The sequence below is a fragment of the Vipera berus genome (assembly GCF_964194415.1).
Source record: "Vipera berus genome assembly, chromosome: Z".
NCBI classification, from domain to species: domain Eukaryota; kingdom Metazoa; phylum Chordata; class Lepidosauria; order Squamata; family Viperidae; genus Vipera; species Vipera berus.
The window spans coordinates 1,877,783-1,904,397 of NC_138205.1; the positions used below are offsets into that span (position 1 = coordinate 1,877,783).

Here is a 26,615-nt window from a genome sequence, read left to right on the forward strand (position 1 = left end):
GACTAGAAAAAAGTAATTGATTAAAAAATGTCATTTAGAAAATGTAATTGATTAGAAAAATGTCATTGACTAAAAATGTATTTAAGAAAGTGTCATTGACTAGAAAATGTAATTGATTAAAAATGTCATTGACTAGAAAATGTAATTGATTAGAAAAATGACATTGACTAAAAATGTATTTAAGAAAATGTCATTGACTAGAAATGTAATTGATAAGAAAAATGTCATTCACTAGAAAATATAATTAAGAAACTGTCATCGACTAGAAAATGTAATTGATTTTTAAAAATGTCACTGACTAGAAAAAGTAATTGATTAAAAATGTCATTGACTAGAAAATGTAATTGATTAGAAAAATGTCATTGACTAGAAAATGTCATTGATTAGAAAAATGACATTTAGAAAATGTCATTGATTAAGAAAGTGTCATTCGCTAGAAAATGTAATTGATTTTAAAAAATGTCATTGAGTAGAAAATAATTGATAAGAAAAATCTCATTGACTAGAATGTCAATGTCACTGACAGCTGCTTAGCAGGCCTCCAGGTAGTCCTTGACTTATGACTGCAAAGGAAGCCAAAGTTTTAATTACTGTGCTCCATTTTACGAACTTTTCGCCACAGTTGTTAAGCGAATCACTGCTGTTGTTCGGTGAATTGTGTAGTTATTAAGTCACCCTGGCCTCTCCGTGGTCCGTGATTGTCAGACGGTCGCAAAAGGGGATCGCCTGACCCCGGGACACTGCGACCGTCATAAATATGAGTCAGTTGCCAGGGAGCCCAAATTTTGATCCCGTGACCACGAGGATGCTGTAACGGTCGTAAGTCTGAAAAAGGGCCCTCGGTTGCTCTTTTTTTAGGGGCGATGCAACTTACAGCGAATGGTTCTAAGTCAAGAACTAGCTGAGCCGTTTAGACAGGACTCCTAACTTTGGCCTTTGACCCTACAGAACATGTTTTATTACAAAGCCTGTGCAAGTCCACCTTTGGTCCAACCTTCACCATCATCCACGGCAAGATCCTTTGATTGCCAGGCTAAATATGGGCAGCGTGCTGGGGCCAGTGGGCAGCGCAGTCAGAAAAGTCAAGAGAGCGACACAGCGCACACAAAAATAGCTCCCACTGCACCGTTCCCCCCCCCCCCAGTGTCCACCATCCATTGTGGCTTTTTTAACCGAGCCAGCTGCCCCCTCCCCATCGCCGCCTCAGGATAACTGCATTGGAAGGGACCTTGGAGGACATCTAGTCCACCCACCCACCCCCGCTCAGGCAGGAGACCCCTACCTACACCGTTTCGGACAAACGGCTGTCCAATCTCTTCTTAAAAACGTCCAGGGTTGGAGCACCCGCAACTTCTGGTGGCAAGCCGTTCCACCGGTTAAGCATTCTCACCGTCAGGAAAATCCCAGGTCGCTTCTCTCCTTGCTGAGTTTCCTTCCGTTGCTTCTTGTCCTCCAGTGTCCTCTTCCTTCTTCTGCAGGCTGGGTTCCAGTTCTGGAAGGGCCCCGGGCTCCGTCCGTCCCTCCGTCCGTCCCCAGAGATGCCCCCGATGGCCTCGGACCCGGGACCGTCCGGGAATGCAGCCATCTGGATGGTGTCCGACCTCTTGCGCTTCTCCCCACCCTGCTCTCCGGCCCCGCCTCCTCGCCGCCCGGCCTGGCTGCGTTACCGCCTCTCGGAGAGCATGAAGGGGTTGCTGGTGGCCCTGCTGGGGGGCGGCGTGCCCGCCGGCTTTGTAGCCCCCTTAAGCCGCATCGTCAACGAGGATTCGGGCATGCCCTCCTTGGAGATCATCTTCTTCCGCTGCTGTCTCCACCTGCTCTTCGCCGGCTACCTGCAGTACCGGAAGGTGCCGTGCTTTGGGCCCTCGGAGGTGCGCCAGCGGACCTTGCTCCACGCCTCGGTCAACGTCATCTCCATCGGCTGCGCCTATAGCTCCTTCATGATGGTGCCCAGCGGCAACGCGGCCACCGTGCGGAAAGGCTCCTCCACCATCTCCTCCGTCTTGCTGGCCTTCTGCATCGAGAACAGCCGGTTGACGGGCTACGACTGGTTTGGGCTGGTGGGCAGCACGCTGGGCTTGATCATCATGGTGGTGCCGGACCTGTTGAGTTTGGACAAGAGCACCCAGATATACAACACCTTCGGCTACGGCTTGGCCTGCTCGGGAGGCATGGCGTTGGCCTTGGGGCTGGTGATTTTCCGAACGCTGGACTTCCCGGCCAAGCTGATGACCGTGGCTTTCCTCTTTGGCGTGGTGGGAAGCTTGGTCTGCTCTCCCATGATGTTCATCCTCCAGGACCCAGTGCTGGTGCTCAGTCCTGTCACCTGGATGTACGTGGTGACCATCAGCCTCCTGGCCTTGTTCTCCTTCCTGTGCACCAGCTATGCAGTGTCAAAAGCACACCCGGCGTTGGTGTGCGCTGTCTTGCACTCCGAAGTGGTGGTGACCCTGGCCATCCAGTACTACGTGCTACGGGAGGCCGTCACACCCTTCGACATCACGGGAGCCGGCGTCATCTTGGGTAGCATCGCCATCATCACTGCCCAGAACATCAGCTGCCATCCAGCCGAGGAAGAGGATGGAGCGATTGTATAGCAGAAAGGGATCAAGTACACCAAGGAGGCTGTTGGTCAAAGCAGGCACCATCCGGCAGATTGCACGGCAGAAAGGGATCGAGGAGATTAAGGAGGCTGTTTGTCAAAGCAGGCACCAACAGCAGATTGTACGGCAGAAAGGGATCGAGGAGATTAAGGAGGCAGTTGGTCAAAGTAGGCATGAACTGTACAGTAGAAATGGATCAAGTATGCCAAGGAGGCAGTTGGTCAAAGCAGGCACCATCCGGCAGATTGCACGGCAGAAAGGGATCGAGGAGATTAAGGAGGCTGTTGGTCAAAGCAGGCACCAACAGCAGATTGTACGGCAGAAAGGGATCGAGGAGATTAAGGAGGCAGTTGGTCAAAGCAGGCACCAACCGGCAGATTGCACGGCAGAAAGGGATCGAGGAGATTAAGGAGGCTGTTGGTCAAAGCAGGCACCAACTGGCAGATTGCACGGCAGAAAGGGATCGAGGAGATTAAGGAGGCTGTTGGTCAAAGCAGGTACCAACCGGCAGATTGTACGGCAGAAAGGGATCGAGGAGATTAAGGAGGCAGTTGGTCAAAGTAGGCATGAACTGTACAGTAGAAATGGATCAAGTATGCCAAGGAGGCAGTTGGTTAAAGCAGGCACCAACTGGCAGATTGCACGGCAGAAAGGGATCGAGGAGATTAAGGAGGCTGTTGGTCAAAGCAGGCACCAACGGCAGATTGTACGGCAGAAAGGGATCGAGGAGATTAAGGAGGCAGTTGGTCAAAGCAGGCACAAACTGTACAGTAGAAAGGGATCAAGTATGCCAAGGAGGCAGTTGGTCAAAGCAGGCACCAACGGCAGATTGTACAGAAGAAAGGGATCGAGGAGATTAAGGAGGCTGTTGGTCAAAGCAGGCACCAACCGGCAGATTGTACAGCAGAAAGGGATCGAGGAGATTAAGGAGGCTGTTGGTCAAAGCAGGCACCATCCGGCAGATTGCACGGCAGAAAGGGATCGAGGAGATTAAGGAGGCTGTTGGTCAAAGCAGGCACCAACAGCAGATTGTACGGCAGAAAGGGATCGAGGAGGTTAAGGAGGCAGTTGGTCAAAGCAGGCACCAACCGGCAGATTGCACGGCAGAAAGGGATCGAGGAGATTAAGGAGGCTGTTGGTCAAAGCAGGTACCAACCGGCAGATTGCACGGCAGAAAGGGATCGAGGAGGTTAAGGAGGCAGTTGGTCAAAGCAGGCACCAACCGGCAGATTGCACGGCAGAAAGGGATCGAGGAGATTAAGGAGGCTGTTGGTCAAAGCAGGCACCAACGGCAGATTGTACGGCAGAAAGGGATCGAGGAGATTAAGGAGGCAGTTGGTCAAAGCAGGCACAAACTGTACAGTAGAAAGGGATCAAGTACGCCAAGGAGGCAGTTGGTCAAAGCAGGCACCAACGGCAGATTGTACAGAAGAAAGGGATCGAGGAGATTAAGGAGGCTGTTGGTCAAAGCAGGCACCAACCGGCAGATTGTACAGCAGAAAGGGATCGAGGAGATTAAGGAGGCTGTTGGTCAAAGCAGGCACCATCCGGCAGATTGCACGGCAGAAAGGGATCGAGGAGATTAAGGAGGCTGTTGGTCAAAGCAGGCACCAACAGCAGATTGTACGGCAGAAAGGGATCGAGGAGGTTAAGGAGGCAGTTGGTCAAAGCAGGCACCAACAGCAGATTGTACGGCAGAAAGGGATCAAGGAGATTAAGGAGGCTGTTGGTCAAAGCAGGCACCAACAGCAGATTGTACGGCAGAAAGGGATAGAGGAGATTAAGGAGGCAGTTGGTCAAAGCAGGCGCCAACCAGATTGTACAGCAGAAAGGGGTCTAGTAGATTCAGGAGGCAGTTGGTCAAAGCAGGCACGAACTGTACAGTAGAAAGGGATCAAGTACGCCAAGGAGGCAGTTGGTCAAAGCAGGCACCAACCGGCAGATTGTACAGCAGAAAGGGATCGAGGAGATTAAGGAGGCAGTTGGTCAAAGCAGGCACCAACCGGCAGATTGTACAGCAGAAAGGGATCGAGGAGATTAAGGAGGCTGTTGGTCAAAGCAGGCACCAACCGGCAGATTGTACAGCAGAAAGGGATCGAGGAGATTAAGGAGGCAGTTGGTCAAAGCAGGCACCATCCCTGATGGGGAGGCCTGGAAGAAGACCAGCAGAGGCCTTGTGGCAGCCACACAAGAGTGGGCAATTGGTGGTGCCGAGAACCATCAACGAATTCCAAGCCAAATCTTGGAGGCTGGGGGAGGAATTGGGATGGCTAGCCAGCCATGGGTGTTTATCCATCAAAGCCATCGTCATCCTTACGGATCCACCAAAGAAGCAGGCAATTTTTGTTTTCCAAAAATCTTGGCTGTGCCACGAAGCCGCCCTCTGCCTAGGTGTGCCTGTTGAGCCCCCCAGGCCAGGCCACCGGACATCTGGATGGCACGCTTAGTCCGAGACCCACTGACCTTTGGGGTGAGGCCGAGAAGCCAGGAGCGAGACCCCCGCAGGGTCTACGGAGGCTCCCGCGGAATTTGTGAGACAAGCATTTGTGTTGTTTTGCGTTTGCAATGGATATGTTGAGGAAGGGGAAGTGGGGGGGGGCTCTGAGAGGGGGGGGTTCCATCTGGAGCGTCCGTTGATTTTCAAACATGGTTTTGAAGGAGAGTTTTGGGCCTCAGATCCTGCCTCCAGGCCTGGTTTTTCAAGCTAACCCCTTTAAGATGGGTGGACTTCAACTCCCAGAATTCCACGCTGGCTGGCTGGGGGACTCTGGGAGTTGAAGTCCACTCATCGTCAAGCAGCCAAAATTGAGGAACTCTGCTCCAGACAGATGCAGAAATACAGAATCCTTTATGTCGAGCCCCCCACCCCGTCCCAAATAAATTAAATTTGAGAAATAATGCAGAATTTAACATTATTTTTGTACATGCAGCTAAAAAGACTACTGTAGTTGCCATGGTTAATGCTGTGTTGTTGTTGTTGTTTTTATTATTATTATTGTTATTATTATTATTGTTATTATTATTATTGTTGTTAATATTATTATTGTTGTTTGTTGTTGTTTTGTTGTTGTTGTTGTTGTTGTTGTTGTTGTTATTATTATTATTATTATTATTATTATTATTATTATTATTATTATTATTATTATTATTATTATTATTATTATTATTATTATATAAAGTGCTTGTGGAACTCCATGCCACAAGATTCAGGAGATGCAGAGGGAAGGACGAGAAACAACGGTTAGAAACTGATCAAAGAGAGAAGCAACCTGGAATTAAGGAGAAACTTCCTGGCAGTGAGGACAATTAACCAGTGGAACAGCTGGAAACCAGAAATCGTGGGCGCTCCATCCCTGGAGATTATTAAAAAGAGACTGAGATGGCATAGGTTCTCCTGCCTGAGCAGGGGGCTGGACTAGAAGACCTCCCAGGTCCCTTCCAGCTGTATTCTATTCTAATTCCATTCTTCAGCAGGCTGCGATTATTTTTATATTAAATTGATATGCCGCCCATCCAAGCAACATGGGGTGACTTACACCCTAATTTTAGCCAGAGTTAAGGTGGGATCTGGCTACACCCCCCCCTGCCCACCCACCCCTCCCATCCCGTGTTCCCCTTTTTATGGTCCTCTCCTCCCCGGAAGACTACCAGATGCCCTTAACAACCAGATCCACTTAACAACCGTGTTTCCTAACTTAAGCGTTGCAGGGGATTCGCTTAAGAACGGCGAGAAGCCAACTGGTCAAAGGGGCTAAACTTTCACTTAGCAAATGTGGTCGTAAGTCAGGGACTACCTTTAAGTCCCCTTAGCCTTCACTCAGCTCTGGACCGTTTCAATCTGCCTCTCTACGGTCTCCAGTTAGTTAAAACCATCCCGGTTAATCGTGGCGACGATGCCGGGGCAGGAGCCAGGATGCTGGAGAAGGAAGAGAGGCGTTGGGGGCATGGCGGCCAGCCCAGAAAAGGAAATTAAACTGAATTATTCTCGCAGATCAAAGCCAGCCCTTCTCCTTTTAAGCACAAAGCTGGCGTCCTCGCCCTTTTTTTTGGCGGGGGGGGATGATGATGATGCCGGCAGGACTTGGCTTCGTCTTTTAAGGCCACCCCAAAATTGGTGCCTTTTTTAAAAATATGTAGATATTCTTCTCAGATCTGCAGAAGGAACCCCATGCGTCACGGGTGATTTTTTATTTTTTATTTTTCCCTTTCCCTGGATTTCCCAATTCCTGGCGGGTCCGTTCCTCTGCCAACCGTTCTCTCTCTCTCTCCGGCCGGCAGAATCGACCGCACCGACCTGATTATTTTCTAAATTCCAAAGTTGTGACTCAGCGGGCCCGGGCAGAGAGAGAGAGAGAGAGAGAGAGAGAGAGAGAGAGAGAGAGAGGTTTAGGAGAACAACAGGAGGCAGAGTTAACAAGCAGCCTTCCATTCTGCCTCCCTCCCTTCATGAGGACCGGAAACTTGGTGGCCGGGCGTGTGTCCCACCAGGAGGGGATCTGCCCTTGGGTCTCCCATTTAGAAAAGGGAGTTTGGGGGCTGATTAGGAAACAAGATTTGAATGGGAAAGGGGGAGAAGGGAGGGAGGGGAAGGGCCTGGTTCCCGCAGGAGGTCACTAAGGTGCAAATGTAATCGGAGGCCCTTCCAGGCTGGAGACCTGGGCCCATAGGCGTTGATAGTTAAGACTTTCAAATCAGAAGGCAATTCTTGCTGGGGACGGAGGGGGGGGGAAAGAGGTGTGAGGTGGGGGAGGTGTGTTTGTGTGTTTGTGTTTGTGTGTGTCCTCGACGGCCCATCCCAAAGGACCCCCCCCTCTCCCAACTCCAGAAGTTGTGAGTGCTCCCACACCGGAGGCTTTCAAGAACACAGCCGTTTGTCTGAAAGGGTACAGGGTCTCCCGATCGAGCAGGGTGGGGGGGGGTTGGGCTAGATGACCTCCAAAGTCCCTTCCAACTCCCGTTATTCTGTTAAATCTGGACATGGGGGGGGGGTCTTCCGAGGAAGGAAGAGGTTTTGGGTGGGTTTTGTTTTTGGTTTTTTGCCAAGAGAGGAGGGGGTGATTGCAAGAAGGCAAGCAAGCAGCACCTTGCCCCCCCCCCCCGAGTTCGAATCCTGCTGAATTCTGAAGCTCCGGCAGCAACCCGGAACCAAGGTAGAAATTTCCAAACGGCAAGAACAGTTAACCGGTGGAACAGCTTTGCCCCAAAAAGTTGTGGTGGAGGGTGTTTTTTTTTTAAAAAAAATAAAATAAAAATAAGTGACTGGACAGCCCCTTGTCTGAAATGGGAAAGGGTCTGCTGCTTGAGCAGGGGGGGGTTGGACTAGAGGACCTCCGAGGTCCCTTCCAGCTCTAGTCTTGATTGAGTCGTGGCGGCTGCTAATGCCTCCTCCGCTCCCGTCAACAGAAATGGCCGCCCGCCTGGCGCAGGCTTGCTAAGGGCCCCCGCAGCCATTTGCAGCCACGAAGGACCGGGCTGAGCTGGCTGGCATCCCAGGCTGGGCGGGATGGCCGCGAAGCCAGCAAAAAAGCCGGCCGGCTCTGCAAGGCCGCTCGCGCCCTCTAGCGGAGACCCAAAGCAGCGGCAGAGGAGCGAGGGAAGCACGTAACCAGACCTGCCTCTTACTTTTTTCAGCACGTTCCCTTGGCGCCGTCCTCACGCTCTGCAAACACGCGGGGACTCCAGCTCCCGCGTGCTTCTGAGCTGCAGGCTGGCCCGCTTTGGCCCTTTTTTTTCCCCTGCCTCTCTGCAACTTCAGGGCTTTCGCAATATTCTTATTTTCTTGGCCACTGCCTGGATTAGTCTCTGCCCTTTGGCTTTGGCTGGTTTAATAAAAAGGGAGGACTGGGGTGTGTGTGTGTGTGTATGTGTGTGACATGATAGCAGTCTTTCAATATTTGGGGGAGGGCTGCCCCCCAAAAGAGGGGGGGGGGTTTCCACCTATTCTCCAAGGCACCTGAAGGCGGGACAAGAAGCAACAGGTGGAAACTTGATCAAGGAGAGAAGCAACCTGGAATTAAGGAGAAACTTCTTAACATTGAGACCAAATAGGCAGGGGAACTGTGGGAGCTCCAACACTGGAGGCTTTAAAAAAAAAAAGACCGCGTGGCCACCTGTCTGAAATGGTAAAGGGTCAACTGCTTGAGCAGGGGGTTGGACTAGAAGACCTCCAAGGTCCCTTCCAACTGAACCAAGGAGAGAAGCAACCTGGAATTAAGGATAAACTTCCTAAGAGTGAGGAACAAGTAACCAGTGGGACAGCTGGCCACCAGAAGTTGTGGTGCTCCAACAAGAGGCTTTGAAGAAGAGACTGGACAGCCATTTGTCCAGAACGGTATAGGTCAGGGGTCTTCAAACGTGGCCCTTTGATGACTTGTGGACTTGCAACTCCCAGAATTCCTCAGCCAGCGTGAGGGAACTATGACCCCTTTATGACTTGTGGACTTCAACTCCCAGAATTCGTCAGCCAGCGTGAGGGAACTGTGACCCCTTTATGACTTGGGGACTTCAACTCCCAGAATTCCTCAGCCAGCGTGAGGGAACTATGACCCTTTTATGGCTTGGGGACTTCAACTCCCAGAAGTCCTCAGCCAGCATGAGGGAACTACGACCCTTTGATCACTTGTGGACTTCAACTCCCAGAATTCCTCAGCTAGCCTGAGGGAACTACGACCCTTTGATCACTTGTGGGCTTCGACTCCCAGAATTCCTCAGCCAGCATCAGGGAACTATGAGCCTTATGACTGGCTAAGGAATTCTGGGACTTGAAGTCCGCAAGTCATAAAAGAGCCAAGGTTCTCCACCCTGGGAGTAGGAGCTCTCCAGGCGCCAGTACTCCTTGACTTACTACCGTTTATTCAGTGACAGGTCCTCGCATTTACAACCATTGCAGCATCTCCATCATGTGATCCAAAATTTGGACCAGGGGATCGCCAGTTTGCAACCTTTCCCGCCGGCTTCAAACAAGCAACCACAATTCACTTAGCGACCACTTTGTTGACCAACAGAAATTGTGGTTGTAGGTGAAGATCTCTGTGTGTGTCTGTGTGTATATACATATATATGTATGTATGATGTATGTGTATATATACATATATATGTTGTTGTTAGTTGTGAAGTCGTGTCCGACCCATCGCGACCCTATGGACAACGTTCCTCCAGGCCTTCCTGTCCATACATGTATATACATGTGTATGTATATACATGTATGTGTATGTATATATATGTGTGCGCGCACACACACACTCCATTCTTCCTTAATTTGCTTTTCCCCCCCACTAAGTGGTAGGTTAGTCTTTTTGAGCCCCAAAAGCTTATAACTGCAACAAAAATATTACTTTAATAAGCTTTTCCCATCATGCTTATGGTCTGATCTAGTTAAACTATTAACTGCCTTTGAAAGCCATTGAAACATGGTATATCAAGGAAATATTCTATTATTGTCTAAATAATAGGGGTGTTCAACAGTAGCAACTTAAAAAGACTTGTGGACTTCAAGTCCCAGAATTCCCCAGTCACATCGGCTGGGGAATTCTGGGAGTTGAAGTCCACACCTTTACGGCTGCCGAAGTTGGACAGCCCTGGTCTAAATCGCTGTTTTTTCAAAAACTGGCCAACTTTAAGAAGGGTGGATTTCAGTTCCCAGAATCCCCCCCCCAAACCAATAAGCATGGAATCCAGGCTACATGGATATGCTACACAAATCTTAAATTCAGTTCAGATGGCAAATGGCTTCCCTAGGAACTGAGGGTGGGCCGGAGACGCCAACAAATATTTATAGCACTTGAAAATACACTTTACGAGTTGCAGTCACATCTGCTATTTCTGCTCTTGGGAAAAAAGTGCTGTTTACATCCCGCAGATCCTAGTTATTTGAAGCGAGTCAGCCAAAATGCCCTTCCTTCGGATTCTTCTTTGCAATTTCACGGCTGACCTCTTGTGTAGCCTCCTTGGTGGCGATCCAGAGGCTCCATCGCCACTGCCTGCCTCCCAGACGTCAGAACGTCTCCTGGAAGTTCCTGCGATTTCTGAACTAGGTTTAATCCTCGGTAACGTCCCAAACCAGACCAGATTCTGCCTTTCTGCCGAGGTGGACAGAAAGTCAGAAATAAGCAAGACTGCTGGAAAAGGAGAAATATTTGTACCTCGGGGTTAAAATGAGGCGTCCTTGGTGCTGTCTTGAGTTGGGTAATTTTCTTGCGGGCGTCTCGTGACCCAACCAGGGAACATCATCAGTGTTAGGAGGAGGAGGAGGAGGAGGGAGGCAGAGGAGGGAAGGAAGAAGTGGGGGGGGGAGGAGGACCGTGGGGACCTTGGTGCTGTCTCAGATTGGTGGGTTTTTTGCAGACGTTTTAGGACCCAATTAGGGAATCTCATCAGTGGTAAGACGGGAGGGGGTATTGTGGAAAGGAGAAGAGGAGGAGGAGGACTGTGGGGTCCTTGGTGGTCTCTGAGTTGGGTGGTTTTCTTGCAGAAGTTTTATGACCCAACTAGGGAACATCATCAGGGCTAGGAGGGAGGGAAGTTTGCAGAAAGGAGGAGGAAGAGGAGGAGGAAAAAGACTGTGAAGGTCCTGCGTGCTCTCTGAGCTTGGTGGTCTCCTTGCAGACCTTTCACGACCCAAACTAGGAAACATCATCAGTGCTAGAAGGGAGGGTAGGTTTGTGGAGAGGAAGAGGAGAATTGAGGGGTCCCTGCTGCTCTCTGAGCTGGGTGGTTTCCTTGCAGACCTTTCATGAACCAACTAGGGAACATCATCAGCCTGGGTGGAGCAGTGGGCTAATGCCTCCTTAAGTAACACCAGCTGCCTGCCATTAGTGCAGGTTCGAGTCCCACCAGGCTCAAGGTTGACTCAGCCTTCCATCCTTCCGAGGTAGGTAAAATGAGGACCCAGATTGTTGGGGGGCAATTAAGCTGACTTTGTAATAATGCCGCTTGGGGGTGTGTGAAAGCCCTAATAAGCAGGCATATACATAGAATGAAGGCTACTGCTAAGCACATTTGATTTGTGCTTCTTAGATTGTAAGCCGCCCTGAGTCTTCGGAGAAGGGCAGGATATAAATGGGATTAAAATAAAATAAATAAAATAAATTAAAAAATCAGTGCTAGAAGGGACTTTGTGAGGAGGAGGGAGGAGGGAGGAGGAGGAGGACAGGTGTGTGTGTGGGTCGTTGGTGCTCTCTCAGCTTGGTGCTTTTCTTGCAAACGTTTCATGACCGAACTAGGGAACATCATCAGTGCTAGAACAGAGTGGGAGGAGGAGGAGGAGGAAGAAGAAGAGGAAGAGGAGGAAGAAGAGGAGGAGGAGGAGGAAGAAGAAGAGGAGGAAGAGGAGGACTGTGGGGTCCTTGGTGCTCTCTGATCTTGGTGGTCTTCTTGCAGACCTTTCATGACCCAACGAGGGAACATCATCACTGCTCATTGTAATGACGTGATCAGTCTGAACAAAACCACCAAGCTCGGAGAGCTAAAAGGACACACACACACCCAATATACAGGAGCCGCACGTAAATGAAACATCGTGAAACAAGGTTTAACATCCGTTTTAACCTTTTAATTGTTTTATAGCTATTTATGACATTTGGCAGCCGCGGGGAGCTGCTTGAGGGCAAGCTGAGCGGCATCCAATTGAACAAACCACAATGGCCGCATTCACACAACCCAGGACGGCAAAAGCCAACCAGCCACACACGACCGTTTAGCGCAGCCGTTTCACCGGGACCCCCTCCGTGTTTGCACGTCGTGTGGAACGGTGTTTCTTCCCTCCCAAAAGTCTGCCGGTCAATCTTTCTCCCCCCCCCCCTCTTCCAGGTTTTAAACACGTGGCATCCATTTTATCTTTTAATTCCCCTCCAAATTCCTGCGGAAGGATACAGCGTATGCAATGCAAGCATCAGCCTGAGCTGTGCCAAAAATACCTTATTTTGATTTTTCCCAACTACCGTCCGTTTCTTGGACCATCGGGATGCTTTCAGATTCTTCTCTCTTTTTCCTGAATATCCCGTTTTTGGCCTATATCCCATTCCTTCTCCTCCTTCGGCCAGAAATCCTAAAAAAATAAAATAAAATTGCTACCCCACTACAGGTTAGTCCTCGTGTTACAGCAGCTCATTTAGTGACCCTTCAAAGCTATAACGACACTGAACAATGTGACCTTATGGCCGTTTTTCGGAGTTTGCAGCATCCCCAGGATCACGGGCATCAAAATCCAGATGCTTGGCCACCGACTCACGCTTATTACCGTTGCTGTGTCCCAAGGTCATGTGATCGCTTTTTGTGACCTTTTGAAAAGCAAAGTCGGGGGGAAAAAAGTCAGTTAGCAAATGTCTCACTTAACAACAGAAATTTGGGGGTTTAATTGTGGTCACAAGTCAAGGACTACCTATATTTAAATTAAGACCTTCCTCTACCCCCTCAGCAGATCACTCAGCCCTTTTAAAGGGTCAGTAAATTATAGTTAATGTATTAATGAATATTTAATGAATTTAATAAACTTATTAAATTTAATAATAGCACCGTGGAGGTGATTGATCGAGGAACAACGGATCCCCCTCCCCCCTTGCCCTCAGATTTTAATGTTTGGTTTTAATTTATTTATGCTTTAATACACGTAGAGATATATTTTTAGAATTGCAAGCCACCCAGTTACCCTATGGTACAATGGGCATCCAAATTTTCTTTATAAATAAATATCTTTGGTCATTCGGGTTTTTTCCCACGTAGAATTGGAGGTATCAGGGAGGATGACGGATGAGATTTCGTCGAAACGTTGCCCTGATACCTCCAATTCTACGTGGGGAAAAAACCCGAATGACCAAAGATCTACATACAAACACCCGCGAAAACCAAAGAAAAACTGGTTATTTGGAGACAAGAGCTTCTGGCAACTTATTGTCTCCCCATCCCAGGTTTTTCTAATCCTGTCAAAAACACATCAAAATAAAGGCAACAAGAAAGAAAAAGGAGCAGTGCTAAAGGAGGAAGAGAGAGAGAGAGAGAGAGAGAGAGAGAGAGAGAGAGAGAGAGAGAGAGAGAGAGAGAGAGAGGGGGGGATATGGCTTCCCTCTTTTTCGGCCCTGTAAAATACTATATATACAGTGGGACAAAAAAGTATTTAGTCAGCCACCAATTGTGCAAGTTCTCCCACTTAAAAAGATGAGAGAGGCCTGTAATTTTCATCCTAGGTATACCTCAACTATGAGAGACAAAATGGGGGGAAAGAATCCAGGAAATCACATTGTAGCATTTCTAACGAATTTATTTGCAAATTATGGTGGAAAATAAATATTTGGTCAATAACAAAAGTTCATCTCAATACTTTGTTATATACCCTTTGTTGGCAGTGACAGAGGTCAAACGTTTTCTGTGAGTCTTCACAAGGTTTGCACACACTGTTGCTGGTATTTTGGCCCATTCCTCCATGCAGATCTCCTCTAGAGCAGTGATGTTTGGGGGCTGCCGCTGGGCAACACGGACTTTCAACTCCCTCCAAAGGTTTTCTATGGGGTTGAGATCTGGAGACTGGCTAGGCCACTCCAGGACCTTGAAATGCTTCTTATGTCCTTCGTTGCCCGGGATCATTGTCATGCTGAAAGACCCAGCCACGTTTCATCTTCAATGCCCTTGCTGATGGAAGGAGGTTTTTCACTCAAAATACATGGCCCCATTCATTCTTTCTTTTACACGGATCAGTCGTCCTGGACCCTTTGCAGAAAAACAGCCCCAAAGCATGACGTTTCCACCCCCCATGCTTCACAGTAGGTATGGTGTTCTTTGGATGCAACTCAGCATTCTTTCTCCTCCAAACACGAGTTTTTACCAAAAAGTTCTACTTTGGTTTCATCTGACCATATGACATTCTCCCAATCCTGTTCTGGATCATCCAAATGCTCTCCAGCAAACTTCAGACGGGCCCGGACATGTACTGGCTTAAGCAGGGGAAACACGTCTGGCACTGCAGGATTTGAGTCCCTGGCGGTGTAGTGTGTTACTGATGGTAGCCTTTGTTACTTTGGTCCCAGCTCTCTGCAGGTAATTCACTAGGTCCCCCCCCCGTGTGGTTTTGGGATTTTTGCTCACCGTTCTTGTGATCATTTTGACCCCACGGGGTGAGATCTTGCGTGGAGCCCCAGAACGAGGGAGATTATCAGTGGTCTTGTATGTCTTCCATTTTCTAATAATTGCTCCCACAGTTGATTTCTTCACACCAAACTGCTTGCCTATTGCAAATTCAGTCTTCCCAGCATGGTGCAGGTATACAATTTTGTTTCTGGTGTCCTTCGAAAGCTCTTTGGTCTTGGCCATAGTGGATTTATTTATTTAGCGTATGGCTGGTCACACAGAATTAAAAGCACTTCATATTTACAAGTTAGAACAGTTAAAACATTTTTTTTTAAAAAAGAAGCAATTATAAAACCTAAGAGGAAAACAGAAATAACATTTCAGAGTTTAATGTTGAGTTTGGAGATCCAGTCAGTAGCTGCCATTGTTACGCAGAGGAAGTCCTTAAAATCTCCTGAGTATCTTCTATTACATAGAAACTCCATAGTGGAGTTTGGAGTGTGACTGTTTGAGGTTGTGGACTGGTGTCTTTTATATTGATAACAAGTTCAACCAGGTGCCATTCATACATGTAACGAGTGGAGGCCAGAGGAGCCTCTAAAAGAAGAAGTTACAGGTCTGCGAGAGCCAGAAATCTTGCTTGTTTGTAGGTGACCAAATACTTATTTTACTGAGGAATGTACGAATTAATTCATTAGAAATCCTACAATGTGATTTCCTGGATTCTTTCCCCCCATTTTGTCTCTCATAGTTGAGGCATACCTATGATGAAAATTACAGGCCTCTCTCATCTTTTTAAGTGGGAGAACTTGCACAATTGGTGGCTGACTAAATACTTTTTTGTCCCACTGTATAGTATTTGTGTATGTGAATGCATATATGTGTATGTATGTATATATGTATACATACATGAAGGCTACTGCTAAGCTTGTAAGCCGCCCTGAGTCTTCGGAGAAGGGCGGGATATAAATGTAATAAAAATAAAAATAAATAAATAAATATGTGTATGTATGCATGCATGTATGTATGTATATGTGCGTGTGTGTATAAATATATACACACACCCACATATACATACACCCCCATATATATATTTCACCCTCAACGTCATTTCTTCCTTTCACGCTTCTTTATGAAGGTTACAATCCTGTAAAAAAGACAAAATGAAAATAAAGAGAGAAGCAAGAAAACGGAAAGAAAGGGAGAAAACCAGTGCAAGGAAGGAAGGAAAAAAAGACAAAAAAAAGCCTTGGCTTTTTTGCACCCCCCCCCAGGAACAAAATACAAAAATAAAATGTTTTTTTTTCCCCCTTTTCTCCCCCCCCCACTTCCAGATTTTATTGTGCTGGGGATGCAAACAGGCCTAACACAACTCCACAGTGACCCTATCTATGGTGGGAAGCTTGCCCCCTAGGATGGGGGGGACCCCCTTTTTCCCTAGGGAGGGGGCAAGACACCCCTCAATCTGCCCCCCTCTCTGCCCCCCTTTAACCTCCCCCTCCCCACACATTGAGCCCCCCCCAGCCCCACAAACCTTTATTAACTGCCCACTTCTCCATTCACTCCAAATTTGTTCTCTCTCACACCTCATGGCCTCAGGAGCCCCCCCAAATCGCTTCCCCTCCCCCCCAGCCCCCCATTTGAAGGGCCCCCCATTATTTACTTCCTCCCTGTCCCCCCCGATCCACTCCTGTCAGATAATTTCCACCCCTAGACCGAGTTTTTCCCCATTTTCCTGTCACAATTTCACCCCCAACCCCTCAATAGCAGCAAAGTCCTGACAAACCCCCCCCACCACCACCCAAGTCGCCCCTTCACAAAGAAATAAAACGTTCCAGCCCCCATGAAGATGAATTCACCTGTTCCGGCCCGTAATTCCCCTATCTTTTCGCCCTCCGTAAGCCTCAAATCGGGCTCCGGCAAGGCCCGAGTCAGTTGTGGAAGTTAGGCCCCGAAGCAGCGCGCTTTCCTAAGCGGAGAAGCCGGGCGAGAGCGCGCCTCTCCGGGCCAGGAGAATCACGCGAGGCCGAGGCCTCGTAGGCCGCTCGTCGGAGCGTTCCATCCTCCTCGGCTACTCGCTCCATCAAAGCTGGCTCTGAGAGGCACCCGACTCTCCACCCTCGGGGCCTCTTCGGCCATTTTCGGAAACGTTCGGCAGGTGGCCACTCCCCCCTCCCCCAAAAGGGCGGCTTTGTTTTCCCCCCGCCTTTCGCAGCTCATGAATAATCAATGAGGCAGGTCGGAAATCTTCGGGAAAGGCGCTTTTTTTCCGTCAGGACTGTACCATGAGCAAAAGGAAGGGGGGGAAAGCAGAATAATTAAGGAAATTGTATATTAATCTAATTTGAGAGGAATGGCAAGGCTTGGGCTCTATCAAATAAGCTTTTGGGGTTTAGGCCTTTTTAGAATAACTTGCAGTCTTTGCAAAAAAAAAACACACCCAAAAAAACAACCCCCAAACTGCTTCCATTGCATTACAAGCTGCCGAAAAAACTTTTAAGTTTGAAAAGACCCAAGTAATTCTACCAAGCACGCCAAAGGACGTTTTATCCAAATGTTTTTCAGTAACCTAATTAACTTTCTTTAGTCCAAGTTGCCTGGTGCACATTTCGGATCTCTGTTCAACAGGCGTTTTTTTAAAATAATAAATAATAAATAATAAAAAGCACGACTGAGCCGAAAGTTAGGCAAACCGAAAACGACCCGGCTGCCTCACCCCTCCCCCCGAAAAAAAAATAACGCAACAAACCCTAAATAAGGTTTCTATCATTTATTTACTGTACTTTTCCTTTCCCCCCCCCCAGCCACCAATTTGGTTCGATCTTTTCTCCCTCTCCGGCGCCGCCTCTTTTCTTGTTTCCCCCCAACCTCTGGCCTGGCCACGCCTCCTTCCGTTGGGAGACCGCGCAGCCGCGGCCCCGCCCCCTCCGCCCTTGCCGTTGTACTCCTGTAGCCCCGTGTCGGGGGAGCGAGGCTATATAAGGCGGCGACGGAGCCGCCTTCGCTCAGTCGCGCCGGAGAGCGCGGAGGGAGAGGACAGGAGGGAGGGGAGAAGCGGCCGGACGTGGTCGCGTGTAGGGGGGGAAAACAATCGCCGTCGGGGACGTCGCTTCCTCCTCCTCTTCCCCGCGTGGGTTGGACTCGCATCCCGGCGTGGGGAACGAGCTCGGTCCGGCGGCGTAAAAAAAAAAGCCAACCAACCAACCCGGAGTGTCGGGGAAGGGCCGGCGGCTGCTGTGGCCTCTTCCGGGCTGGTGACGGACTAAGGCGGAGGCAGAGCAACAGCAGCAGCGGCGTCGTCACGTGACTCGAAGGAAGGAAGGAGAGAGAGAAAAAAAGGAGGCGGCTGCGGACGCGAGAAAGGGGGGGGGGCGAAAAGAGGGGCAAGATGCACGGGGGCGCGCCCTCCGGGGACAGCGCGTGCCCGCTGCGCACCATCAAGCGCGTGCAGTTCGGCATCCTCAGCCCGGATGAGATGGTGGGTGGTCCAGCCTCGGAGGGGTGGGGGGGGGGTCGTCTCCAAAGTTTGCTTTTCCATCGGAATTTGGGGAAGGGGTTGTGTGTCTTGGGGTACTTAGGGTGGATGCTGCGACCCTCCCGACTATCCCAAGCAAGCCCCCCCCTCGCTTTCCTCCCCTCTTTCTTGGGGGGTGGGCAGTTTGCAAGATTATTTTTTTTTTGCAAGAAAATGAAAAAAAAGGGGAAGGGTCTTCGAGTCGCTTTAGGGGGGGTGTTCTGGGACACCCCCACCCCCTTTCTTTCTGGAGGCCTTTGCAAGTTATTATTTTTTTTTTTGGCAAGTGCGAACGAATGCCTCTGCAAAACGAAGAGAGAGAGAAATTGGGTGGGTGGGTGGGTTTGGCCCGATTTTGCGCTCCCGTCGGAATTGGAGGGAGGGGGGTGTCTTGGGAGTATTTTAGAGGAGTTTTCTGGGTCCGACTCTTCCCCCAGCAGCCCCCACCCCACCTACCCTCTTTCTGGTGGTCTTTGCACCTTTTTTTTGCAAGCGCAAATGCTTCTTTGCAGAAGCGAAAATGAATTGAGGGGTTGAGTTAATTAGGGGGGGGCTGTGACCACCCTACTCTCCGAAATCCCCCCCCTTCCTCTCTCGGGAGGTTTGCAGTTTTTCCAAGTGCAAAATGGCTCTTTGAAAAAAGAAAAAAAAAAGGAAGCTCCATCTGTTTATCAGTGCCCCCTCCCTTTTCGAACCAAAGTGGTTTCACTCTGGATTGGGCTCTCTCTCTCTCTCTCTCTCTCTCTCTCTCTCTCCCTCCCCATCCCCCATTTCCTTTAATCCTGATTTTTAGGAGTGTGGGGGCTGGATAAAGACTCCTGGCCAAAATAACAAAATCATCAAATGTATATGCCGCTCTCCCCTGTATCCGGAGTGACTCTGGGGCAAGCGGTTGGCAACTTGGAAAATTTGGGCAGAATTTTGGGCTGCTGAAACTTTGGATTGACCGATCTGATTTTTATCACCCCACTATTAATACTTCTATAAGAAAAATTTTAAGCAACGGGGTGGGCAAATTGGCAGCTCAAGGGGCAGGCGGGGGGCGGGGGCGGAGAGCCTTCAAAAGAGTTTGCTTGCTGAGATTTCAAGCTGGTTTTACTCAATTTTTACCCCGCCTTTATTACTTTACAAGTCACTCAAGGCAAGCGATTATTCCGAATCCTCCTCCTTTTTCCCCACATCAACCCTGTGAGGTGGGCCGCGCTGAGAAAGAGGAGCTGGCCCATCCTCACCCAGTCGCTACAACCTGCTAGTTAACTTATTGAATCCCCTTAGGTTTTGTGTCATTTTGTTTTTTTATCGTTTTGTTACATTGTAAACCACCCAGAATCCCCGGCAACAATAAAATGGGCAGCATACAAATTTAATACGCATCTAAGCAAACCTAGTACAGTTAGTCCTCAACTTAAAGCAGTTCATTTACTGACCGGTTGAAATTACAACGGCACTGAAAATTACGACCGTTTTTCCCCCCATTTAAGTCGGTTGCGGCATCCGTCACGGTCACGTGATTTGCGTTCGGCCGCTTGACAACTGACACGTTTATGACGGTTGCGGCGTCTCGGGGTTGCATGATCTCCTTTTGCGACAACCCCCCACCACCAGTGAGGAAGCCAGATTAACTTAATAACCATGTTGCCAACTGAACAATTGCAGTGATCTGCTTAAGCACAAAACCGGTTGTAAATTTGGGCAAAACTCACTTAACGAATGTCTCAGCAAGAGAAATGTTGGGCTCAATCGTCGTAACTTGGGGACTTCCTGTAAGCTGATTGGAAAGTATTCTGTAGGCTTAAGCGACTTTATTACACAATACTGCTGTTTAGGCTTCGTTTTTGCCCCAACCGTAGGCTTTTTTGTCCAGAATTCTGCCAAGCCAGATTTTCAAGCTCCTCTTTTCTTTTTTTTTTTGCAAAAGCCCCTTTGTGTGGGTGGGTGGGTGGGTGGGGGTGGGGCGAGACTGTGAAACACATCTTTCTGCCAATGATATGGGGTAACTCCTGTTTATTTTTCTTCCCAGTTGGCAAAACGAATATTATCTTACTAAGCCAGAGGGATTTGTGACAATTGATGTTAAACCTGCGGTTGTGACAATTTGAACAATCTCTTATTGGTGCAGTGAAAAAAAAAGCGCTCTCCTGTTAATCCCATTGGCAATAAATCTGAATTAGAAGAGATGTGGCGGGGGGGGGGGGTATCCTAATCAGAGATTTCATTTTGCTATTTTTATTGATTTCATCGATAAGCCAGCTTTATTAATTTCTGCAAGATAGCAAATCTATCCAGCATGCTTTCCTCCCATTTTCCCCACAACAACAACTCGGTGAGGTGGGCTGGAATGAGAGAGAGAGGGGGGGGGATTGGCTTAAGGTCACCCAGCCGGGTTTCATACCTGAGGCGGGATTAGAACTCACCGTCTCCTAGTGTTTGGCTGAAAGTCACCCAGCTGGGTTTTGTGACTAAGGCAGGACTAGAACTCACCATCTCCTGGTGATTGATCCAAAGGCATTCAGCTGCTTTTCATGCCTAAACTGGGACTAGAACTCACCGTCTCCTGGTGATTGGCCCAAAGTCACCCAGCCGGGTTTCACACCTAAGGCGGGACTAGAACTCTCCATCACCTGGTGATTGGCCCAAAGTCACCCACTTGGGTTTCACGCCTATGGCAGGGCTAGAACTCTCCGTCACCTGGTGATTGGCCCAAAGTCACCCAGCCAGGTTTCACACCTAAGGCGGGACTAGAACTCTCCATCACCTGGTGATTGGCCCAAAGTCACCCACTTGGGTTTCACGCCTATGGCAGGGCTAGAACTCTCCGTCACCTGGTGATTGGCCCATAGTCACCCGGCTGGCTTTTGTGCCTAAGGCGGGACTAGAACTCTCTTATCGCTTGGTGATTGGCCCAAAGTCACCCAACCGGTTTTCATGCCTAAGGCAGGACTAGAACTCCCAGTCTCCCAGTTTTTAGCCTGCTTCCTTAACCCCTAGACCAGGGGTAGGCATCCTTGGCTCTTTTATGACTCGTGGACTTCAACTCCCAGAATTCCTGAGCCAGCCTGGCTCAGCTTGGAAACCTCTCCCTTTTCCCTCAGCCTGACTGGCTGAGGAATTCTGGGAGTTGAAGTCCACGAGTCATAAAAGAGCCAAGGTGGCCTAGCCCTAGACTAGGCCAAGCTGAATCAACACCTTCCCTTAGCATCTTTTCTTCCCCCTAAGTATGAACCCCCCTTGCTGGGGTCGCCACGGTTTTGTGGCGCCTTCATACTTTTTAACCGACCGACCTTCCTTCCCAGCGCCCGCCACTCACCCTCTCTTCGCTTGCATTTCCAGAAACGGATGTCGGTGACCGAAGCGGGCATCAGGTATCCAGAGACCACCGAAGGCGGTCGGCCCAAGCTGGGGGGGCTGATGGACCCACGCCAAGGGGTCATCGAAAGGACCGGGCGGTGCCAGACGTGTGCAGGTGAGGACCCTGGCTGCGCCCTCGCCTGTCCGAAGGCTCGGCGTGGCCGGCGGGCATCACCACCTTCCGTTTCTCTCCGGCAGGCAACATGACGGAGTGTCCCGGCCATTTTGGCCACATCGAGCTGGCCAAGCCGGTCTTCCACGTTGGGTTTTTGGGGAAAACCATGAAAGTCCTCCGATGCGTTTGCTTCTTCTGCTCCAAACTGCTGGTCGATTCGGTGAGTGACGAGACACACACACACACACACACACACACACAAACACGCGGCTGAATCCTGAGCTTCAGAAAAGTTGAAGTCTGGGATTTTTATTTATTTATTTTTACATATGTTTTTATTGATTTTTAACATGCGCCTTAATATTTGTTAAAGCATCGTGTGGTCTGGGTTAACATTTTAAAAAACAATAACAATTTATAGAATCCTATAGTCCGTATGATAGCTTTCCACGATTTCCTCCTTTTCCCGTAATATTCTCTTTGGCCAACCCTAATAAATGCCAAATGAAACGCAAACATTTTTTCTCGCGTTTCTGCAAGTAATAACCACATCAATATAAAGCTGCTTTTCGTTGATCTTCTTGCCTCGTCGGAAATCCTGTTTGCATTCTTACTTAAAATGTGTTTTTCCCCACAATATCCAAAACTTTTCTTGCTGGTTAAGACTTCCTCAGATTTTTAGCCTTTAGCCCAAAATCTCTGCGGCTAAGCGAGGCGTTTGTTAAAGCGAGCTTTGCCCCCCCCATTTTACGGCCACCGTTCAGTGAATCACTGCACCGCTTAAGTTAGTTCTGAAGTGAATCCGGACTCCCCGTTCACTCTGCTCGTCAGAAGGCGGCAAATGGAGATCACGTGACACACACCCCCACACGGGGGAATGCTGTGACGGTCATTAAGTGTGAAAAACGGTCATAAGCCGCTATTTTTCAGTGCTGTTGTAACTTTGGTCATTAAGCAAGCCGTTGTAAGTTGAGGACTAGCTGTAAAAAAAAGGTAAAGGTAAAGGTTCCCCCGCACATGCGTGCTAGTGGGTTAGGACGCTGAGCTTGTCGATCTGAAGATCGGCAGTTTGGCGGGTCGAATCCCGAGTGCCGCGTAGCAGAGTGAGCGCCTGTTACTCGTCCCAGCTTCTGCCAACCTAGCAGTTCGAAAGCACGTAAAAATGCAAGTAGAAAAATAGGGACCACTCCGGTGGGAAGGTAACAGCGTTCCGTGCGCCTTTGGCGTCTAGTCATGTCGGCCACATGACCACGGAGACGTCCTCGGACAAGCGCTGGCTCTTCGGCTTTGAAACGGAGATGAGCACCAGCCCCTAGAGTCGGAAACGACTAGCACGTCGGGGCTAAAGTAGAGCGTAGAGCAGATCTGCCTGTTTTATAGCCCCCCCACCCCCACCCCAGTCCTTTGGCTGGCCCTGTTTGGGCGTACGCGAATCAAAAATCAGAAATTTGAAATCAGCTGTAAATTTAAGTTTATGCCACGCACAGGATACAGCTGGGTTGCTTTCATAGATAGTCCCTGACTTACAACAGTTTGTCTCGTGACCGTGCAAAGTTAAACGACGACCCTGGGGGGGGGGAAATAGTGACTTACGACGGTTCTTCACACTTAACGACCGTTGCAACATCCCCAGGGTCACGTGATCAAAATTTGAGACGCTCGGACACTGATGTTTCTGACGGTCGTGGCATCACGGGGGGATGTGTGTGTCACATGACCCCCTTTTGCACCCTCCTTTACAAGCAAGGAAGTCGGATACATTGAACGACGGGCTCGCTCACTTAACAACTGCAGCGATTTGCTTAACGAGGGGGGCAAGGAAGGTGGTGAAACAGAGGAAAATTTGGGCTCTGCTGGGGTCGTGAGGACTACCTGTGTTTTGTTTGTGTCTTTTAGGGGTTTTTTTTGTTGTTTGTTTTAAATTTTAAGATTGTAAGCCCAAGGTATCGGAATTACCTTGTTTAGGTAAGACGGGCAGCCGGTTTCATTTTTATTTATTTATTTATTTATTTAATTGTATTTATATACCGCCCTATTCCCTGAGGACTCAGGGCGGTTTACAGGGAATTAAAAATCCAAAATACAAAAATTAAGAACCAAATTAAAAAAAAATTAAATTAACCCTGTAGTCAGTTAAAAAAGAACCCCAAATTAAAAATTCCTCCTCAGTCTGGGCCCGAGAGCTCGAAGAGCCAGGTCTTCAGGCCCCGGCGGAATGATCGGAGGTCGGGGGCAGTCCTCAGCTCCACCGGCAGCTGGTTCCAGAGGGCAGGCGCTCCCACAGAGAAGGCCCTATCCCTGGGTGTCACCCGCCGGCAATCTCTCACCGGCGGAACCCTGAGCAGACCCTCCCTGTGGGAGCGCACTGGGCGAAGGGCGTTTGATGCCGGCAGCAGGTGTTCCCTCAAATAACCCGGACCCAGGCCATGTAGGGCTTTATAGGTGATAACCAGCACCTTGAATTTCACCCGGAGGGCAACCGGAAGCCAATGCAGCTCGCGGAGTAGAGGTGTTACATGGGAGTATCGGGAAACCCCCATTACAACTCGCGCGGCCGCATTCTGCACCAGTTGAATTTTTTTTTTTTTTAACGAATAAAACAAGGCAGAGATTGCCCGAAGTCCCCTGGGCGCAGGGCACGGAGCCCCGTCTTGTGAGCTGGGGGGGGGAGAGTCATTTCCCCTGTGTGTGTGTGTGTGTGTGTGAGTTTTCCCTTCTTTCCCCGGCAGAACAACCCGAAGATCAAAGACATCTTGGCCAAATCCAAAGGGCAGCCGAAGAAGCGCTTGACCCACGTCTACGACCTCTGCAAGGGCAAGAACATCTGCGAGGGAGGAGAAGAGATGGACAACAAATTTGGGGTGGAGCAGCCTGAAGGCGACGAGGACCTCACCAAGGAAAAGGTGAGGAGCCCCGGCGGGCTGGGGAAGGCCAAGTCAGTTTACCCCACCCCCCAAACACACACACACACACACACACACACACACACACACATCCCAACCCTCTTGGTCTTTGCTCGGCTTGGTAACCTTTTGGGGGGATTTGGTCCCGAGGTTGTGGGGACTTTAGCATTGTTTGTTATGTGTCCTCTCCTTCTCTACAAGATCTTTTGTGCCCCGGGTTACCCAATTGAGGCTTAGTGAGGAATAACTTAGGTTGACACCGGATGGTCCCCCGGGATTGCCCGTCACTTTCCGGATCCTCTTTCGAATTGGCTTTTCCTAATCTAGCCTGATGATTTATATCCGGCCTTTATTCCTCGACCCAGCATATCTCTATCTATCTATCTATCTTATCTATCTATCTATCTATCTATCTATCTATCTATCTATCTATCTATCTATCTATTTTCCCCACAATAACCACCCTGGGAGTTGGGCTGGGCTGAGACGGTAGAACTGGCTCAAGGTCACCTATCTGGCTTTCATGCCTAAGGAGGGACTAGAACTCACCGTCTCCTGGGGATTGGTCCAAAGGCACCCAGCCGGCTTTTATGTCTTAAGGTGGGACTAGAACTCACCGTCGCCTGGTGATTGGCCCAAAGGCACCCAGCTGGCTTTCATGCCTAAGGAGGGACTAGAACTCACCGTCTCCTGGGGATTGGCCCAAAGGCACCCAGCCGGCTTTTATGTCTCAAGGCGGGACTAGAACTCACCATCGCCTGGTGATTGGCCCAAATGCACCCAGCTGGGTTTCATGTCTAAGGAGGGACTAGAACTCACCGTTTCCTGGGGATTGGCCCAAAGGCACCCAGCCGGCTTTTATGTCTCAAGGCGGGACTAGAACTCACCATCGCCTGGTGATTGGTCCAAAGGCACCCAGCCGGCTTTTATGTCTTAAGGCGGGACTAGAACTTACCGTCTCCTGGTGATTGGGCCAAAGGCACCCAGCTGGCTTTTATGTCTTAAGGCGGGACTAGAACTCACTGTCTCCTGTCTCCCAGCCGGCTTTAATATTATGTTTGCTTTGTAACAAACCCAGGAAATCCCAGAGTTCCTCCCCAAAAGCGCACGCCCTTATTCCGATCCAGATTAAATTGATTCACATTGACGTTCAGCCTTTGAGTGGTTTTCTGCAGCATTTGCCATCGCAGGAGCCCGTACAGAAGTGATTAGACTCGGAACATTTTTCCCTCGATAATAAATAACGAAAATGTCAATCTTGCTTGGTCAATTCTGAGCCAGAAATAACAAGTCTTGGATCCCGTCTGCCTGTTGCCCGGGAGAAAACAGCTGCTTCTCTTCGCAAGGCTGAGTTTCCACTGGGAAATTAACACACAGTCGTCAATACCTGTGATACTTCTAACGTGCTAACCTTCCAAGGGGAATCTCGTCATATTGTGTGCGTGGGTCCCACTTGCCATTTTCGTTTTGACAAATGGATGCTCCGCATTTGTCAGTTCAGAAGCAAGAATAAAACTCCCATTAACGGCTGTTTTTTTCTCTCTTTGTCATCAAATTTCTTTGGAGGATCAGACGGTGGTAATTCTGCTGATGGTGCCTCCTTAATTTTCTTCTGAATTAATGTAATTAATGCCCACTTAAGAGAAACAAGCAGATGATACTCTAATGGCAGAAAGTGAAGAGGAACTAAAGGGCCTCTTGTTGCGGGTAAAGAAGGAGAGTGCAAAACTTGGGTTGAAACTAAACATTAAGAAAACCAAGATCATGGCATCCGGCCCTCTCAATTCCTGGCAAATAGATGGGGAAGAAATGGAGGTAGGGACAGATTTTATTTTCCTGGGCTCCAAGATCCCCGCAGACGGGACTGTAGCCAAGAAATTAAAAGACGCTTGCTCCTTGGGAGGAAAGCCATGGCAAATCTAGACAGCACACTAAAAAGCAGAGACATCACCCTGTCAACAAAAGTGCGTATAGTCAAGGCTGTGGTCTTCCCAGTTGCACTGTATGGCTGTGAAAGCTGGACCATAAGAAAGGCCGAGCGCCAAAGAATTGAGGCCTTTGAACTCTGGTGCTGG

General features: G+C 49.2%; 2 protein-coding genes and 1 long non-coding RNA gene across 3 annotated transcripts in view; 2 read left to right on the top strand and 1 right to left on the bottom strand.

Moving 5' to 3' along the window:
• Nucleotides 1-1,547: 1,547 nt before the first annotated feature.
• LOC308677861 (solute carrier family 35 member G3-like) lies at nt 1,548-2,597 on the top strand (the record flags this gene model as incomplete). The annotated part of the gene is made up of 1 exon (XM_081344561.1): nt 1,548-2,597. The coding sequence occupies one exon, from the start codon at nt 1,548-1,550 to the stop codon at nt 2,595-2,597; it is 1,050 nt and encodes a 349-aa protein (XP_081200687.1).
• Nucleotides 2,598-12,397: 9,800 nt separating this feature from the next.
• On the bottom strand, nt 12,398-16,754 carry LOC308676952. Its single transcript, XR_014028388.1, has 2 exons — nt 16,520-16,754; nt 12,398-12,880 (listed from the first exon to the last, which is right to left on the bottom strand). It is a non-coding gene; the product is annotated as an uncharacterized lncRNA (long non-coding RNA).
• Nucleotides 16,755-17,661: 907 nt separating this feature from the next.
• Nucleotides 17,662-26,615, top strand: part of LOC308678357 (DNA-directed RNA polymerase II subunit RPB1-like) — a 40,843-nt gene continuing 31,889 nt past the window's right edge. Inside the window, exons 1-4 of the mRNA XM_081345493.1 lie at nt 17,662-18,138; nt 21,505-21,637; nt 21,721-21,857; nt 24,367-24,540. Coding sequence (XP_081201619.1) covers nt 18,049-18,138; nt 21,505-21,637; nt 21,721-21,857; nt 24,367-24,540 — 534 coding nt within the window. The 5' untranslated portion in view covers nt 17,662-18,048. The remainder of the gene's footprint in view (nt 18,139-21,504; nt 21,638-21,720; nt 21,858-24,366; nt 24,541-26,615) is intronic.